The 18,767-nt window shown below is 42.5% G+C and overlaps 1 protein-coding gene across 3 annotated transcripts in view; it reads left to right on the top strand.

Moving 5' to 3' along the window:
• The window catches only part of ADGRG6 (adhesion G protein-coupled receptor G6), a 513,628-nt gene that overhangs the window by 315,646 nt on the left and 179,215 nt on the right, over positions 1-18,767 (top strand). For all 3 annotated transcript variants that reach the window (XM_069235130.1, XM_069235132.1, XM_069235131.1), the window contains exon 6: positions 16,282-16,365. In XM_069235130.1, the coding sequence (XP_069091231.1) occupies positions 16,282-16,365 (84 nt within the window). The remainder of the gene's footprint in view (positions 1-16,281; positions 16,366-18,767) is intronic.

The raw sequence follows: 18,767 nt of genomic DNA, 5'->3' as shown, positions 1-18,767 counted from the left end.
CGCCTCCTTGCACCACATAAGTGTATTTGTTTTATGCTAATGTGGCCTAACAAGGCCAAAATTGCTGCCCCAAATTTATAAAGTGGCGTGATACATCCATTGCGCCAGCTCCAGGCATAGTGTATGCAAAAGGGGCATTCCCCCATTTGGAGGGGGGGTGTTAACAAAATGGCACAAAGAAATCTAAAATATTTATTTGCGTCATTTATTTCGGCACTTTTAATGCCTGTTCAGAGCAGGTGTTAAAAGGAGCCATGCCGTTGTTATCAATGGGCTGTGGAGGATTAGAGTCAACATTTTTTATGCTAATCCTGCAAAGCTCCAAACTAGTGTAAAAAATGTTGACGCTAGTTCTCCTAACTACCGCCATGGTGTGCCAAATCATAGATATGGCACACACATGGTGGTGTTAGGGTGGCCCAAAGGGGTGCAAGAAAAGTGGCTCTGCACTGGATGCAGCTCAACTTTTCTGATATCAGGGCGTACATTTTTGCCACTAAGGCAAGACTGCAGTCTCTTGCTAACTGCAAGGACAACATTTCAGACTTAGCACACTGCTACTCAGAACTCATGATGCAGTTCCTTGAGATGTCTTATGACTAATGCAGGAAAACAATCCAAGAAATTGTCTTTGGCAAACTCTGTACTGTAGTGGGTTGGATGGTTTTTCATAGGTGTAGCTTTTCTATCATTTTCAAACCTGCCTCAGACGTCAGTATACAAACCTTGCGTCTCAATCTTCTGTCTCTGTGCAGTCTATAGAGAAGTTTGATGCTACTCTACAAGTATCTTTATAAGAAAGACATTGTCTTAGTTTGTAAAAAAATCTTTTGGACAAAGACTTTTGTCTCAGCCATTTTTTCTGTAGGTGTAATGGTTGTGAACAAGGGCGCTGTGCCAAAAATGTACAACAGTAACCCTTTTGTTGGCTTGGCAGTTGCTTGCGTTGTCTGTGCCCTACTTTGTTAAAATACTAAAGACACAGTGTCACAGACTGTGACCTTGTGTTTGCAAGTCTTAGGCGAGGTTCTGCCTTTTATTCAAATTAAGATTAGGAGACATTTAATAACATTGATAAAAAGCACTTAGGGTCACTAACATTGTGTGCAGATCTCCACAAGACGTTTGTCAAAAGAAGATAAAATAAATGCTGGTTTTTCTCCATCTGAAAATACATGCTCCTGCACTTATGTTTCATCAGAAAACAATGGTTTAAAGGACATTTTCAGTGGCCAATATAAGGTTTGTGGCACAACACCACTATGCAGCATTTCAGGTCAGGTTTTGTTCTTTGTGAGACATGACATGGCATTTGTGTTGGCAGCATTTCCATCCATTGAACTGAATGTAAAATTTGTTTACTGGAATCAATGCTTTATTTTACTGCTCAAATGTGTGACAGCTTGCTTGCCATCAGGTCATTCAATTATGTGGAGTCACTGCTCCTCTTTGAAATAAGCACAATGTGGCTGATTCACAACCATGTTTATGACTGAAAATCATTTGTTTACTCCTGTCAAGAATCTGCAGAAGGAATCCTTATAGCAATATTTGGTTTCTCTATTACAGATTTCCATCCACATGTGATGAGAAATCTGCTATAGTAATTCCCAAAGGTTTGCTTCAAACATTTGTGAATACCCACAAACTTGTGAGATTGTTGTAATTTCCAAACTCTGAACTGACACCTTCCCTCCCTGAAAAAGGTTGGAGTTATACTGCATCCGATGGTTGGGGGTACTCTCATTCTCATTCCTAAACCTGGAGAGGCTGTAGGAAAATTGTTTTTCCCATGTAGAAAAATGCTTTCCCTGTGGAAAAAAGGAAAGAATAAAATGTGTATTTGCATTTCAGACAGTGTTTTCCCAGTGATTAACTGTGCCCATATGATCCAGCACAGGGCCCTATCTTCTTCTTGAAGAGATTCACTGGATAGCGATCACTTATTATAAACTTGTGCTTGTCTTCAAAAGATCCTATTTTTACAGTTTCTTGAGCTGTCGTTTGTTTATTCTCCACATCAATAACTTGGGCTGTTTTTCCTTAAAGCGGTAGGTTTGGGACTGCTACTGCTCTCAGAGTAGAATGGATAGCACCATTGTTAACCAAAAATGACATGGGACAGCCATCCACTTCACTATCTGCAAATGGTCCGCTCTGGTCTACCTCTAAGGCGCCGCCAAGTACGCAGTCTTCCTCCCCTCTCAGGTACCATCAGACTGAGTGATCAGGGCCATTTTATTCACCTGTGTCAAACAAAGGGAACTGTTGAAACAGATTATTATCCTTTATCCCATTTGCATTAATTCTCATGCCCTGATTTATATTCTGTTGCAATCCAACAGACTATTTACATCCATTCCTGTACTAGGGTCTATTGGGACTACTCGACCTCTACCTTGCATTGGATTCTTTGGCTGTTGATATACACCTTGCATTGTACTAGCATTATTTACAGCTATGGGCATCTGGCGAGTCTTTGAACTGCTTTCATTTAGGCAAGCATCAACTTTTCCTTCAACTTTTTCTGCTTCATCTCTATTTCATCATGGAAATATTTAGCATGATGCAAAATCTCGTCAATGGACTTATCCTGTCAACAGATTAAGTGCTTCTGAATCATTAGACTTATCTCTGGCCTCAATCCTTTCACAAACCTCGACACAAAGGCCCTGATTTATACTTTTTTTGCGCCGCATTAGCATCATTTTTTTACGCTAAAGCGGCGTAAACTTACAAAATACTATTGTATTTGGAAGTTTGCTCCGCTTTTGCGTCAAACCATGATGCTAATGCGGCGCAAAAAAAAAGTATAAATCAGGGCCAAAATGTCCCATATTTTTTGCCTTCAAAGTTTCCATTCCACTATACTGTTTGAATGCTTGTAATAGCCTTTCATAGTAAGCATGGATCGACTCCTTTGGTTCTTGAGTTGTTGTATCAATCCTGACCCATTCAAGATCTTGAGGAAGTACCTTCCTTTTCAGGAATGTCATGACCTCCTTATATTTCTTCATCGAATGACGAAGGATCCTTAATTACTGTGTTGCGAGTTGGTTCTGTCTCAGGCCATCGAACAGCTATTTTACACACAGTCCACAAGTCACTTGGAGTGACAATGTCAAACAATGTAATCAAATCAATCCACAAAACCTGTGAACTTTTTACAAACCTTTCAACCTGTTGATACCATTCCACTGGCTCCTCTCGCAACTTTGGGAAATCATTGGTAAATGATGCAAGATCACTTCAGCTCTACAGCACATGAAAATAACCACCAACAGGCAGTTCTCTCAAGGGGAAGGTTGTAACACCTCCCTCTGCTCCAATTGGTGGTGGTTCAGTCGAAGGTTTATTCACCTTTTATTTTGCCCATTTGGTCTCCTGTGTATCTAATTCATTCCATTTCCTAATGCTCTGAATCAGTTCCCTAATCTGAGTTTTCAATCCTGCAGTTCTCATATGAGCACAAGCTCATACAGAGTACAGAGTTTGCCGAAGGTTCATATGTCCTTTTGTAAAGTCTTGATTTTATTTAAGTCTGAGACAATTCTGCCAACTGATCATGAGCTTGGCCTGCTCACTTAGTAATATCCCTATACATGAATGCAAGCTCATCGTCTTTGATAAGTCTCTAACTGTTGCAAGCTAAGATTTCCAACAATCATTGCATCCAATTCTATTTTCAACTCTGCCACATTTAAAGTCCTCTTTCTCCTTGTTAGTTTCAGCACCTGCAGCTTTGGAAAAGCAAGCTTTCACGTTGAAGATTAGAACATACAGAAAGAATGCGGCCTTCAATCCGAATAAACTAAAATGAACATGAATATACTTTTAGCTTATTATACTTTAAATGTCTAACTTGTCGACTATAAAATTATTATAAAGAATAATATTCTAAAATACTATAACATAGACATTCTTGCAAACGAAGATTATGTGTGGCATACATGAAACATTAACTTCATTGTGCACTTTTACTAATCTATTTCAGTGCACTACGATTAACAATTTGTTTTGCACATTAGAAAAAGGAAAATAACCACCCCTTCTTCTTACGTTTTAAGAAGCATAGTGGCAAAGCCAGGTTATGCTCCTTCAAATACAATTACGCATTGTGCAATATATTACATGACATCCCTGTATGATGCCTGTAAGCCTGTAATTGAACAGCTTTCCAAATTTTCTACTGGGAATTCTTGTGAATTTTTAAAAAAGGGTAAAAAGTGCATTCAGGCAGATAAGTGAATCTTCACACATAGTTTTACAATTACAATTTATTTTGTGTGAATCTGGCACATTGGGTGAAAATTTACAACACTCTTTTGTGAACTGGACTAGTCTATTCTTAGAGTAAAACATATATAAGGCACAGGAATAACATAAATATGAATTATGTTCACTTCTTGGCAGCTGTTTCACCAGAAGATCTTAACTGCTTTCTCAGGGCACCTCAGGGTGAAATACTCAATATCTATGAAGTTACTCCAAATTTGGCTGGTAACTTCCATTACTGCTACAATGGGAATTCTGTGGCACTTAGAATCAGGTCTTGTGTCCCCAAGAGACTTAGACAAAATGTGTTGTGATGTATATTACATTAACTGCTTCTGTTTTTTCTTGTCACAGGGCCAATCTGTGTCATATTAGCCCAAATGACTGGGGTCACTTGTAGTGGTTCACATAATCCCTTAAAGGTAACTGACACCTTTTAGACATAAGGAGAATTTGCTAGTGCTCTCACTCCCCTCCCACAGAGTTATTCTCTGAATGACTGTGAATGTTAGGAGATAGACAAACCTGTTGGAGACTCCCATATCCTGGTGGAAAATAGAGAACATTGACCTGTATCCCAAAATCAGTGCACGCACACAGTAGTTGGTACTTCACATTGTACAATTATTTATTACACACTGTTTGTCACAAGTCATATTTTTAAGAATGCTTGTAAGAATTCTAAACATTATTATAGATATACTTACGTATATCAAGTCAAATGATAAATAAGCTCCAACCATAGGGTGACCAGGTTTTGAGAAGTAAAAACTGGGACAGGTCAGACATAACAGTAGGACTAAAGTCTTTAGCCTACACTTCGATATCTTGCCTGTCCCGTTGTTTTGCTTAGACCTGTAAATATATGTGTGTGAGTGAGAATGTATTATATATAAGTGCGTGCGCCATGATTGTAAATCTTGTAAATGTGTGCATACACACACACACACACATTTAGAAGTGCATATATGCACATACACACACATTTGTAAGATGATGTTTAGATACTTCCACTCTTCACGCCCCTACCCACTCCTCCTCACTTTGCCTCTTTGCAGGGAGTTGGCACCTCCTGTGCTGCCTGGCAGAAACAAACCCTTAACTTAAGTTACTTCAGACTTTAGTGGTGCTTGTGGAAAGGAAAACATGTGACATTTATTTAAAATTAATAAAAGCGCCGGGACACCAGGACAGTCCACTGAAAACCGGGATTGTCTGGGGAAATCCGGGACTTCTGGTCACCCCAACCAACCATATGTTGCATCATACATGTCTAATCTATTAACCTTTCCAAGTTTTGCACAACTGTGCAGCAGCATGATTACACAAGTTAATAACAATGTGCTAAGTCATGTACTGCCTCCCCGGGTACCTGATTCTGCTTGTAGGTCTAAAGTCAGAACTCTTTATTTTGGTATATCCTCCAACAGCTTATCTGTGTTTCTTGCCCTGCTCTTCGTTCCTGTATTTTATGTTCTTTTCTTTAACATGGTGTTCAGTGGAACAGGGAGGCATTGGCTTGTAGTCAGATCCTGTATCATTATACAGGATATATGAACAATGCTTCTTGTTCTGAATATTTGTGGTAGTTTACTGCTACTTCCACTGCTAGTTCTTAGGAGATCGATAAATAAAGGAAAATAAGGTAATGCAAGCACACATGTATTAGTTGTATAAACAACCAGTTAACCTCCTTTCTAGGCACTGTATTTTCACTAGGCACTGCATCCATTTTAAATGCACTAATCTCAGTCAAGTAAGCATACAGCTAGCGCTCTACTGTTGGCAACATACACAGATCTTGCCACACATGCCACTGTGACGTTCTTGAGTTCCTACAATTCCTGAATAATCTTAGTTCAAATAGCGCTGTCTTAATATGTGGCTTAAATCCAGTCCTAAAATGATTGCCACACTCTGAAGTTACTGTTGGACTTCACCCTCCTGTTTTCTGAACCCATTTCTGTTGGCTTTTAGGGCTCTGCTCACTTTACCATTGCTAAATTCCTTGTGCTCTCTCCTTTAAACATGGTAATATTGGCCCACACCCAATTTGCATATTTACTTTACTTGTAATTCCCTTGTAAAGTGGTACTAAATATGCCAAGGGCCTGTAAATTAAATGCTACTAGTGAACCTGCAGCACCCATTGTGCCACTCACTTAAGTAGTCCTTTAAATATGTCTCAGGTCTGCCATTGCAACCAATGCGTTCAGTTTCAAATTGCCATTTCGTCCTTAAAAATAAAGTTTTTGCCAGACATAAACCTTCCTTTTTAATGCAAATAAGTCACCCGTAGGGTGGACCCTGAACAGCCATAGGGCAAGGTGCAGTGTAGTTAAAAAGCTGGACATGTACTTTTGTCCTGGTACTGAAAAACCCTTAAATTTGTTTTTCACTACTGCAAGGCCTGCCTCTACCATAGGATAACATTGGGTTAACTCATTCAATTTAATAAGTGACAGGTAGGTGCAATGGTTGTGTTTGCTGAAATTTAAAACCCTTTTTAATGGTGTAGTTGGATCTTAACTCATAATTCTGAAAATGCCCCTTAAAGTTGGCATTTTCTTGCCCTACCCATTTAGTCCCTGCAACCAGTTTCCTGTGTCACATGACAAGGTGTAGATGGGAGTTAGTCTTTGTATATTGCTGCCAGATAGTGAGACAGAGGAGCATGGGCCTGGATGGGCCATCTCTGTCTTGATGAGGGGGAGAAGCTGTCATTTACCACACTTGTACAATACTAAGGCTCTGCCTGATCACACTCCAGAATGGTTTGACATTAGTAATGGAACCTTCTCCTACTTCTAAGTGGGCACCAGGTATTAATTTGGGACCCTCAGACCCATCTCTTCAGTACACTTCTGGACCTGCGCAAGACTCAGAAAGACTGCTGTGCTGCTATGCCTGAAGGATTGCTAAATCAAATCAAATCAAATCATTAACATTTATAGAGTGCGCTACTCACCCGTGCGGGTCTCAAGGCGCTAGGGGGAAGGGGGGTTACTGCTGCTCGAAAAGCCAGGTCTTGAGGAGTCTCCGGAATGCGGAGTGGTCCTGGGTGGTCCTGAGGCTGGTGGGGAGGGTGTTCCAGGTCTTGGCTGCCAGGTAGGAGAAAGACCTCCCACCCGCCGTGGAGCGGCGGATGCGAGGGACGGCAGCGAGCGCGAGGCCGGTGGAACAGAGGAGACGGGTGGGGGCGTAGAAGCTGAGGCGTCGGTTAAGGTATTCAGGTCCCTTGTCGTGGAAGGCTTTGTGTGCGTGGGTGAGAAGTCGGAAGGTGATCCTTTTGCTGACTGGGAGCCAATGCAGGTGTCTCAGGTGTGCGGAGATGTGGCTGTTGCGGGGTACGTCGAGGATGAGGCGGGCGGAGGCGGTTTGAATACGTTGCAGACGTTTTTGGAGTTTTGCGGTGGTCCCAGCATAAAGGGTGTTGCCGTAGTCCAGGCGGCTAGTGACTAGGGTGTGGGTCACGGTTTTCCTGGTGTCGGTGGGGATCCAGCGGAAGACCTTGCGGAGCAGGCGGAGGGTGCGGAAGCAGGAGGAGGACACGGCGTTGACTTGTTTGGTCATGGTGAGAAGAGGGTCCAAGATGAAGCCGAGGTTGCGGGCGTGGTCTGAGGGGGTCGGTGCGGTGCCAAGGGCCGTGGGCCACCAGGAGTCGTCCCATGCGGTCGGGGTGTTGCCGAGGATGAGGACTTCCGTTTTGTCAGAGTTCAGTTTTAGACGGCTGAGCCTCATCCAATCTGCGACGTCCTTCATGCCATCTTGTAGGTTGGTCTTAGCGCTGGCGGGGTCCTTGGTGAGGGAAAGTATAAGTTGAGTGTCGTCGGCGTAGGAGGTGATGATGATGTTGTGCTTGCGTACGCTGTCGGCGAGGGGGCTCATGTAGACATTGAAGAGTGTCGGGCTGAGCGAGGAGCCTTGAGGGACACCGCAGATGATCTCGGTGGGGTCTGAGCGAAAAGGTGGGAGGTAGACTCTTTGAGAGCGGTTGGAGAGATAGGAGGCGATCAGGCCAGGGCCTGGCCTTGGATCCCAGTGGAGTGGAGGCGGGTTATTAGGGTGCGGTGACAGACAGTGTCGAAGGCAGCCGAGAGGTCGAGGAGGATGAGGGCGACTGTTTCACCGTTGTCCATCAGGGTTCTGATGTCGTCTGTGACTGAGATGAGGGCGGTTTCAGTGCTGTGGTTGGTTCGGAATCCGGATTGTGAAGGGTCGAGAAGGTTGTTGTCTTCCAGGAAGTTGGTAAGCTGTTTGTTGACGGTCTTCTCTATTACCTTGGCAGGGAAGGGGAGGAGCGAGATGGGGCGGAAGTTCTTCAGGTCGCTTGGGTCAGCCGTAGGTTTCTTTAGTAGGGCGTTGACTTCGGCGTGTTTCCAGCTTTCAGGGAAGGTAGCAGAAGAAAATGAGGAGTTGATGATGGTCTGGAGGTGCAGGGCGATGATGTCGTCGGCTTTATTGAAGATGAAGTGAGGGCAGGGGTCCGAGGGGGCGCCGGAGTGGATAGAGTTCATGGTGGTTTTGGTCTCTTCAGTGTTGACGTGAGTCCAGGCGTTGAGGGTGATGGCAGGAGGTGTGGGTTCGGTGTTGCTTGGCTGGGTCTGGTGTCCGAAGCTGCTACTCTGCTGCCCCGCTGCCGTGCTACTTTAGTGAAGGACTGGACCTGCATCTTAAACCTAGGACCACGCCTCAGAGACAGAAAAGATTCCAACCACCTTAAACTCATCATCTGGACTTTGTCTGCTGTGAGTCCTAACCCCCCAAGTGATGCCACCCCAGTTCTGGGCCCTTGGAAGTGGGTCTGAAGGTGCGCTGCCAGCCCAGCTGCAGTCCTTTGAAGCAGAACCGATGCAGCGCAATGCATCTCCTTGCAGCAGTTTCAGAACTGCTGGTGCGTCTCACATCTTTGACTCAGGACTTCACATCACAACCCCAGAGCTTCTCGGAATCGCCGGTATACCACGCATCCTCAACATCATTTTGGTCTCAAATAATTTGTTAAATTTTCCTCTGTTGTTCTAAGGTGGTGTGGAATTTGTCTTGTGTTTTCACTTTATTACGGTTTGACGTCCTGCATAAATACTTTACACATTGCCTCTAAGTTAAGACTGACTCCTTTTGTGTCAAGCTACCAGAGGGTTGACTACAGAATAATTTGAGGTTTGTTTGTTTTTTCTCCCAGACAAGAATTGTGGTGACTGCTTGAGTTGGGTTTCACCTCCTCAAACAGTAACCCAATTTCCTACAGGTAAAAATAAAGCTGAAAATATACAAGCGTGTAAGAGTCCCTCCATGGAAAAAAACAATAGTATTAATCATTTATGTCAAATTAAAAGTGATTATAAACATCGGAGGATTACAACATTGCAAGGAAGAATAAATCCTTTGCATGAAGAATATGATGCGACACTAGTTCAAATTGCTGTATTTACTGATTGACATTGATGTTTCACAGGGTGGAAAAACAATTCAGATTATTTTCACTCTGTTTGTTGCCACTTACAGTTAGATTTTAGCGAGCATTGCTACACTGCTGTATGTTTAACAGCAGCACACAATGAAGAAACCTGTGTCAAAAATATAATTTATCCGGGTCTTAAGGGGCAGAGGTTACAAAAGAAACATGTGCTGCCACGAAATTCCCACGAAACGAATTTAAATTAATAGCAGGTTTGTGTAGGCTCTTTGCCTTTTAACTCTGTTTCAGCTTAGTTTAACTTAGTTTTTCATCAGGAATAATTAAAGGCGTATTTTGTAGAAAATTGCACATGAACTTACATAAAGTGGAGTTAAACTATTGAAAACTTCCCATGTTTTGCAGAAAGACAATCTCATGTCAAATACAGAGAAAAATGTCAGCCCATGAACCTGGAGCAATATTTGTAGGGTACCCTCCAGACGCAAAGCATCCCACTACCGATCCTTTGGTCGTCTGCTGCACTACAAGTGATTTGTAATTTTTTTGTTTGCAAAGACGTTCTCCTTCCAAAAATCTAAATTGTGGACTTACTTTAAACATCATTTGTCAGTGGTTGTTAGATCACTACTTGCCGTGAACTCGAGAAACAATGGAATTATTTAGTGTCTCCCACAAGATATTCAACGGTGCAAATACCGTACATTTTGAATAGATTTTCCTCCATACACATTGTTACTTTTGTCATTTGACTTTTATTTCCTGTTGTTTTCTGTTGTTTTCTGTTTAACCGCTCACCCGTTCTATGTTTTTTTTTCCATTAGCTGTTCAACTTCCTTTCAAGTCCCAACCAATTCACAGGGATCAGAGTATGTCTCTGACATAACTGTCAACTTTTAGCTTGTTTAAGTGTGACATTTCTATGGGCTTGGTGTACATACGAGTGACATTCTACTGTCAAGTGTGTGACACTTCAAGTGACAGTTTCTCATGAGTACATCAACGCTTTAACCGGTGTTTGGGTCCCTCTCTGTAGGTTACTAACGGCTGTGGAAGTGGTACTGACTTTGAGAGTGGCTCGAATACTCACGTTCTTCAATTAACACCACTTTTTCTCTGCAGCCTTTCTCTGTTTGACATTTGCGCCATTTTTCTCTACACATTTTTCCGAAATCTTCCATCTAGATATCTCACCCATCATTTCTTCTCTTTTTCACTCACTCCTTCTGCCTGTATTTTCTTGCGTTGCTCTCCTTTACCACACAGTAACCCATTGTGACTCTCGCTCCTCGTCTGCAAGCACACCATTTTATTTTCATATTGTAATGTCAGTATTTTGCCAACTCTGCACCTCACTGACACACTTTCTTATAAAATGCTAATTGTAATTGGCCCATATGTAACCATCGCTGTGTGTTCTGCTGAGTGGCCACAGATTGGGCGACGATATAGTCTGAACACCTGTATGAACACCCCCGCCCTCTCCAACAAGCTTTGTTATTGACTTCAGCGTCAACTCCAGAGCTTTCATTCGTGCCCCATCTTGTCTTGTACGCCCACGTAACACAAACTTACCCAGACACCTAGGGCCATATTTATACTTTTTGACGCAAAACATGGCTAACGCAGTTTTGCGTGAAAAAAATTAGCGCCGGCTAGCGCCATTCTGAAGCGCCATGCGGGCGCCGTATTTAATCAATGACGTTAGCCGGCGTTAGCCGCCGGCGCTGCCTGGTGTGCGTGGAAAAAACCGACGTACACCAGGCAGCGCCGGCGTAGGGGGATATGGAGCTTGGGCGCAAAAAAATGGGGCAAGTCAGGCTGAGGCAAATTTTTCGCCTCAACCCGATTTGCGCCATTTTTTACGACTCCCAACCCCCATAGAAATGACTCCTGTCTTAGCAAAGACAGGAGTCATGCCCCCTTGCCCAATGGCCATGCCCAGGGGACTTCTGTCCCCTGGGCATGGCCATTGGGCATAGTGGCATGTAGGGGGGCACAAATCAGGCCCCCCTATGCCACAAAAAAAAATAAAAAAATGACTTACCTGAACTTACCTTAATGTCCCTGGGATGGGTCCCTCCAGCCTTGGGTGTCCTCCTGGGGTGGGCAAGGGTGACAGGGGGTGTCCCTGGGGGCATGGGAGGGCACCTCTGGGCTCCTTCAGAGCTCACAGGTCCCTTAACGCCTGCCTTTTCCAGGCGCTAAAAAATGGCGCAAATTCGGCCGTACGTCATTTTTTTTGACCCGCCCACTCCCGCGCGTGAATTTTGCCCGGGAGTGTAAATACGGCGCACATGCCTCGGAGTCAATTTCTTAGACGGGAACGCATACCTTGCATCTCATTAACGCAAAGTAGGTGTCCACGCTAAAAAATGACGCAAACGCCATGGACTTTGGCGCTAGACGCGTCTAACGCCAAAGTATAAATATGGAGTTAGTTTTGCGTCGGAATTGCGTAAAAAAAAACGACGCAATCCCGGCGCAAACGGAGTATAAATATGCCCCCTAGAGTCGATCAGGCTTCACAGTCTTGTGTGTTGTGTGTTTCCTATAAAATAGTGCAAAAACACAGCATCAAAAAGTGAAATGTGAATAGACACTCAGGGGGTTATTCTAACTTTGGAGGAGGTGTTAATCCGTCCCAAAAGTGACGGAAAAGTGACGGATATAACACCAGCCGTATTACGAGTCCATTATATCCTATGGAACTCGTAATACGGCTGGTGGTATATCCGTCACTTTACCGTCACTTTTGGGACGGATTAACACTCCTCCAAAGTTAGAATAACCCCCTCAGACTTCCTCACTGACTTCGATTACCTTAAGGTTTATAGTCAGTGTTGAAAACTCGATCTGCATCTACTTCACTGTCCGAGCCCATGCTGCAGTCTGGTCGCATTAGCCAGGTTTCCACTGTGTCTCTGCTCCTCCCAGTCAGAGGGTATCACCTCACCTGGAGAGAGGGCTGACTTTAGTGCTGTGGCATGCTCGTCCTTGCTTGTGGAGCATGACATCTGGGATGTTCTATGAGCAATGCTGATAGTCACGGTTACGTGGTAAAAGGTCGCGGGCTGGGAAAAACTACGGCTGGACTCAAGGAGCTGAAGAAGTGCGTCTCAGTTGTTGATGAATTCAAGTTTTCAATACTACAACTGTCTGCCGTAGTACTTAACATGCAGCTTAGACCTGGTTTCCTTGAAACCAGCCACTTCTTCTCTGGGCCCAGCTCACACTGCCTGTGCCTGTGGCAAATATCAATCAGACAAGGGCTGGCTTGATTTACATATTTGCATCACAGTGCATTAATGTGCCGATGCGGGACACCACTAAAATGTGTTTGACGAACTCTGAATGTGTGGCACTTGGCAGGGATGCTTTGGAGCCTGCGCACTTCGCCTAACACCTTCCATACGGAACCAGCCGCTAACATCCGTTAGAGCTGTGCACTTATTGAAAAAGTGCCAGTAATCCAATTTGGAGGACCTCGCGGCCTGATAGGATATACAGAACTCTATAAAAATCCTACAAAACACTGCTGGGACTAAACTCTTGGCTGAGAAGCAGGTCACTAACTTGATGCCACATTTCCCTTTAACATCCACCGTTTTCTGTAGGTACAAAACCACTACCGGTGTCAGGCAGACATACATTTTGTTCGAAATTTCATTTGATAACTAAAGCCATCTCCTTTTTGCAAGAGCAGCCACAGTTTAATGAATCCGCGTTTGTTGTCTTTCATGCACTCTAGAATTGTGTGACAACACCACATGACATCCAGTCAGCAGCTTGACCCAGTCGTGGCATTCCTCTCCCTTCCCGCACATTTAAACATTTATGAAGTAAAACTCCTCCAGAAGTTTGCAAACTGTAGAGTTCCTACCTACGCAATTTCCAACAAGTGATACAAGCCTGTGTCTGTGTTACTCAGGCTCATAGACGGCCGTGTTGTACTCAAATTTGCATTTTCGGAGGGAACACATTTCATATTTCAGTTCTCCGAAGTGTGAAAGAGCGTCAGTATTTTAGAGTTGCAGGATTTGCAAGGGTCATGCAGGAGAACACTCTCAACTTAAAGCAAAGAAACTAAGAAACGAGCTCATTATTTCCACCTAAGTATGAAGTTGAGTATGAAGTTGGTGTTAGGATTTTTCCTCTGATCCTCGTAGTCACAGGGACATACAGACACAATCAAGTATAAAAGCACAGGTGTGGGCGAGCCCTCACGGTCTAGCACCAAGGAGGTGGCGTAGGATTGAGTCAGGACAAAGTACAACAGTTATCACAGTTCAAACGCAGAGGTGAAAGAACTTTTCAGGAATCTCATAATACACGAATATATACTTACAGTTTAAAGCGAGGGCAAATAGTAAAATGCACACAAAACAAAATGGAAAGGTTATGCAACAAAATACAGTGATAGCACCAGAGTCCATTGACGTCAGCATAACATATCGTTTGCTATCACTAAGTGTTCGCAACTCCAGAACACTCACAAACAAGAGAAGACAATAAAGTACCAATGCAATTGTAAAGATAAGATGATTCAAGGAATTTCCTCGGGCACCTACTTCTCACGATTGTTACCCGATCTCGAACACTGTAAAATGGAGGATCACAATGGCTGTAACAAAACTCACTTTCTGGGCTCGTGATTCTACTGACTGCAAGCACCAAAAACAAGCTGGAACAAACAGTGACCCTGTTGCAGTCGAAATATGGTGCAACAGTAACCTGCAACTGAAATGGGGAGTGTCTCAGTTGCACGGGAATTGGAGTAATATGGTCCCAGGGTATAAGCCTCTCTTGAAGTGTAGTGTTATATGGGGTTGATCAATTCCAATGGAGATTTCCCAGGAAGGAACGCCAGGGAACTCCAAGCCTGTGTCTCTTTGCATAGAGGGACCAACTTTGATGATGTATAGGGCAGAGTTTACTCAATGTAGAAACAAAGGGCTCACACTGGACACCACTGAGGTCCTTCACAAAGGAAAGCGTGTGATGCACTTCTACAAGCAAAGTACAAACATGTGAAACTCTGTTAAAAGAAGGAGAGTATTTTTTTCCATCCAGCTAGTCTACGAGATAACGTTTTGATACAGAGAAAATCTTTCTATCGGACACGCAACAATCCCTGTCAGTTTGATTGCCAACTGTATCTGATCACATTTTCAGTCTCTTAACTGCATAGTAATTTTACTTTGATAGGGATATTGACATCTACATGAAGTATCCCATAGCTTACAATAAACTGCCTCGTGCAGCATCAGTAACAGCTGGTACTAATGAATGGTGATTGGATGAAGTTACCTCAGCTGGCATTGAAACCTGTGACCTACAGTTGCATTTAAATCTCTCTGGCAGGGGAAATTAGTTTAAATGGGTCTCATTCATGTAAGCAGAGGTTATCATGAAGTCCTGACCACGATCGGTCCTTCTGGATCTATGTTGGACAACACTAGTCTGCTGCTTATCAGGAAGGCCACTGTTTTTTTGTAGCATTTGGGGTTAACCCTGAAGAGAAGGATGCCTCAAAATTTCTGGTGCATGAATGGTAACTGAGAATATATATTTTTTATTTGAAAAACAAAAACAGAGGAAAAAAATGGTTTCAAATTTTGCAGTTTTGCAAGAGCCAACAACTGCTTTATCAAGGATCTACACAGTTTTGAATTATATCTTCTAAATAATAGGATACAACAAAAATAATTTGTTACCAGTGGGATTCTGAACCATCCACAGCAGAGTCGGAGCCTGGCCTTACAGTTTCCTGTTTTCCTTCAGTATGTCTATAAAACGTTTACAGTCCCTCAAGCGAGGATTGTTAAGAGAATCACCCTTATCAAGATAATCCAAAGGCTCATGCAGATTGTGGGCCTGATTATGACCTTGGTGGAGGGGATTAGCTTGTCCAAATGTGGCAGATATTCCGCCCGTCGTATTACAAATTCCATTCACGTTTGGGATGGAGTAATCCCCTCTGCTAAGGTCGTAATAAGCCCCTTGTGTTTGGTTAATGTTATCTGAATTTTATATAGCAAGAAGTACAATACAGTTTCATTGCTAGACATGTACGTCGCAGAGATTTCGAGTTTCTATTTGCTGGCTACAGACCACCTTAGAGCTTGGTTGAAAGAATTTAATCAAGACAACTGTTTGGAGGCCATGTGTCCCGAGGCAATTCAGACCTACAAGATGCAAAGCTAAAGCTTAAGCACAAGCATGTTTAACAAAACAGAAGATTTACAGCGAGAAGATCTTGAGAATATAACAGAGGTTCATTCAAAATTAAAAGGTCAAATTGAATGTAAAAAAACAAACTATTAAAAGTGAGTTATATTTATTAGGAGTTACTATGCTTGATTTGTATAACGTCCCATTGATCTTTGATCCTGCTAGAAAATAATTGGCAGCTCACGAGCTGCCAATTAAGCACCCTGCTTTGTTTACTCCTTTGCTTTGTTCCATTCCTAGTAGTGTACCCCTACATGTTCCCCAGCGTGCACAGTATTGCTATAATTTGTATTGTTTTCCCAGACTGAATATATTTCCATGCCAGTTTATGTATTTCTTGTCTTTGTTACCAGCTACCACTGAACTACCTACTGCTCCGCAACCCACCCCCACCACTAACATGCCTGTTACTAATACACCAGGCAACCTCCTGAAGGGTAAGACACCTTGTCCTTTGTTTTCCCTTTTGTTTCTTCTTCCAGGAATGAAGAATGCACTCCTGTTTTAAATGTTTTTTATCCTTTAATGTGTGAGATCATGTCCAGTTTGTTCTACATGGTGCTGAACTGCCGGAGCCTATAGGCAAGTATGAAACTGAAAATGGTAGTGGCTCCACCTAATCATGACATTCGATATTTGGTCTGCAATGGAAAAACAAAATTACTAAGTGCCTGATGAACCAAAGGATTTGACCCATTCTTTGTCTATGGATAAATGTATTAGTACCTGAGAACCTAAGTGTCTATGGTCATGCAAGAAGACCTGGAGGCGCAATTAGTGCATTTGTATTTTAGTATGAATGGAAGTAGAAAGTATACAAATTATATTATACAATACCACTGTGAAGCAATATAAAATGTTGGCAAGCCATGGCCCGTTAGTATGCATACTGTACACTATGTACAGTTGGTAAGTTGTTCATGAATGTGGGGGATGCAGTTTTTGCCGAAAACCATGGTTCTGTCAAGAAGGGTATTTTCAAGTTCATGGGTCCATTTATCATAAAAAAGGTAAAAAGAAATGTAGTTATTTTAGACTCAGCAGATGTTTGGAGTATGTCAAGACTTGTGAAAACAAAAATAGAAAATTAATGAGGATAGAAAATTAACTAATTTATTTAGACAATTTTATGACACTTTTTTCAATTATCTTGCATGATGTATATAGTTCCTTCATCTGTAGTGATGCTTATGTTGTGTAACACTTAACTAAGTTATTCTAGGTTTGTTATTTATATTATTCTGGGGGGAGGAGATGTGTTGTGCTTGCTCATTTTTATATTGCCATAGTGGCAGAACCACCTCAGGTCACAACCTGAGGAACCTTATGAGTAGAACTTGTATAGGGTTCTGAGGTTGGTAGTTGGAGAAGATGTGAGCTTGTTGGAGGTCTCTGGTTCCTGTACTCTTCATATTACATTAAATCTCATTACTAATTTAATTGGAGTTTGTCTGCCTGAAGGAAGAATACTTCATACCAACGATCTCCTCACCAAAATCAAGTTCCTATATTATGAGGCTGTAAAATGTACTGTTCTGGACCCTAGTGTTCAGGAACACTCATCACAATATAGACACAAAGGAAAATCATTGACAAACATTTGCATGTGTAGCCGGTAGCCTACAAACGGAGGCAACAGTGGCTCGTAATTCAGAAAAAGTGTTCTCTGAGTACTGATGTTAGAGTTAGTGGATCCTGTTGCCGAAAATTAGAATATCAAGCCATATAGTGGTAGGCAGCTCTTCACTTAAGGGGGGGCCAAGCGCAAAGATGAACAAGACATACAATTCGGTTGTCCCTAAAAATGGCAGTAAAGCCTCATAAACAAGTGCTCAATTCAGTAAAAACAAGCTCCGGCTAGTTAGTAATCCGGCTAGTTAGTAATCCAAGCAGTGCTGGAGCAAACTCATTTTTAATGGGATTAACATGGTAATTTCCAGGTAGCCCACCTAACCGTTCATTCTGAACCAGCTGAAATCTGTCTTTCAGTTGACAGAGGTACTCATGTAGACTGAATTGCCATAGTTCAACATAGATTGATTCCGCACATTCACGACTGGTACAAGATGGGTCGGGTTCAACAAAGACACCTTTTCTTTTAATGATGTTATTTGCATAAATAGGTTGTTGGGCACTTGGGTATCAAATGAGAGGTTACATTTAGGTCGATGCCCATATTGCACAACCTTTTAGAAAGTAGAGGAGTGAGATCTATGATGTTTGCTCAAATCAATAAGTTCAAGTTGTTGAACTCACCTTTGGTAACAATAAGATCCCTCCTTGGAAGATAAAGCTTTAGGAAGTATTTTATTGGTATTTTATGTTTTTTGTAAGGCACACTGTTCCCCTTACTGGCACCCTGACTTTGAGCCCATCACTATGGTACAGAAAGAGAGGGTAAACTGTTCAGTAATAAGTTCAGTAATAAGCAAGAAGAAAGTATTTCAGGGATTTCCTATAGGATATGTGATCTGCAGAAAGGTGCAGTGAACGATGGATAGAGTTTCCATATCCTAGCTGTTCAGTAAAATAAATAGCAACCTCCTGCTCTGCATTTGCAGTTCTTATGAATAACTAATGAGCCTGTTGAAGCAGATCATATGGCGTGGGAAGGGTGGTAAGGATTGCTCAGCTTCAATATAAATGCATGGATCTTACTATAAGTGGCTTAATGGAAAATGGACACGCTTTTTAATTCGATATTTTTAATAATGGAAAGCCAGTGTAATTGCTTCAGCTATTGAGAGATGAGTGCCAATTATGGCAGTCCCAAAAAATAGTCTGACAGACAGATTTTGGATAAAGTGTAACTTTTGAAGTTGGTAGGGACAAATAAAGC

The sequence above is a fragment of the Pleurodeles waltl genome, chromosome 5 (genome assembly GCF_031143425.1).
Source record: "Pleurodeles waltl isolate 20211129_DDA chromosome 5, aPleWal1.hap1.20221129, whole genome shotgun sequence".
Classification (NCBI taxonomy): Eukaryota; Metazoa; Chordata; class Amphibia; order Caudata; family Salamandridae; genus Pleurodeles; species Pleurodeles waltl.
This window is presented reverse-complemented; position numbering and strand designations above follow the sequence as displayed.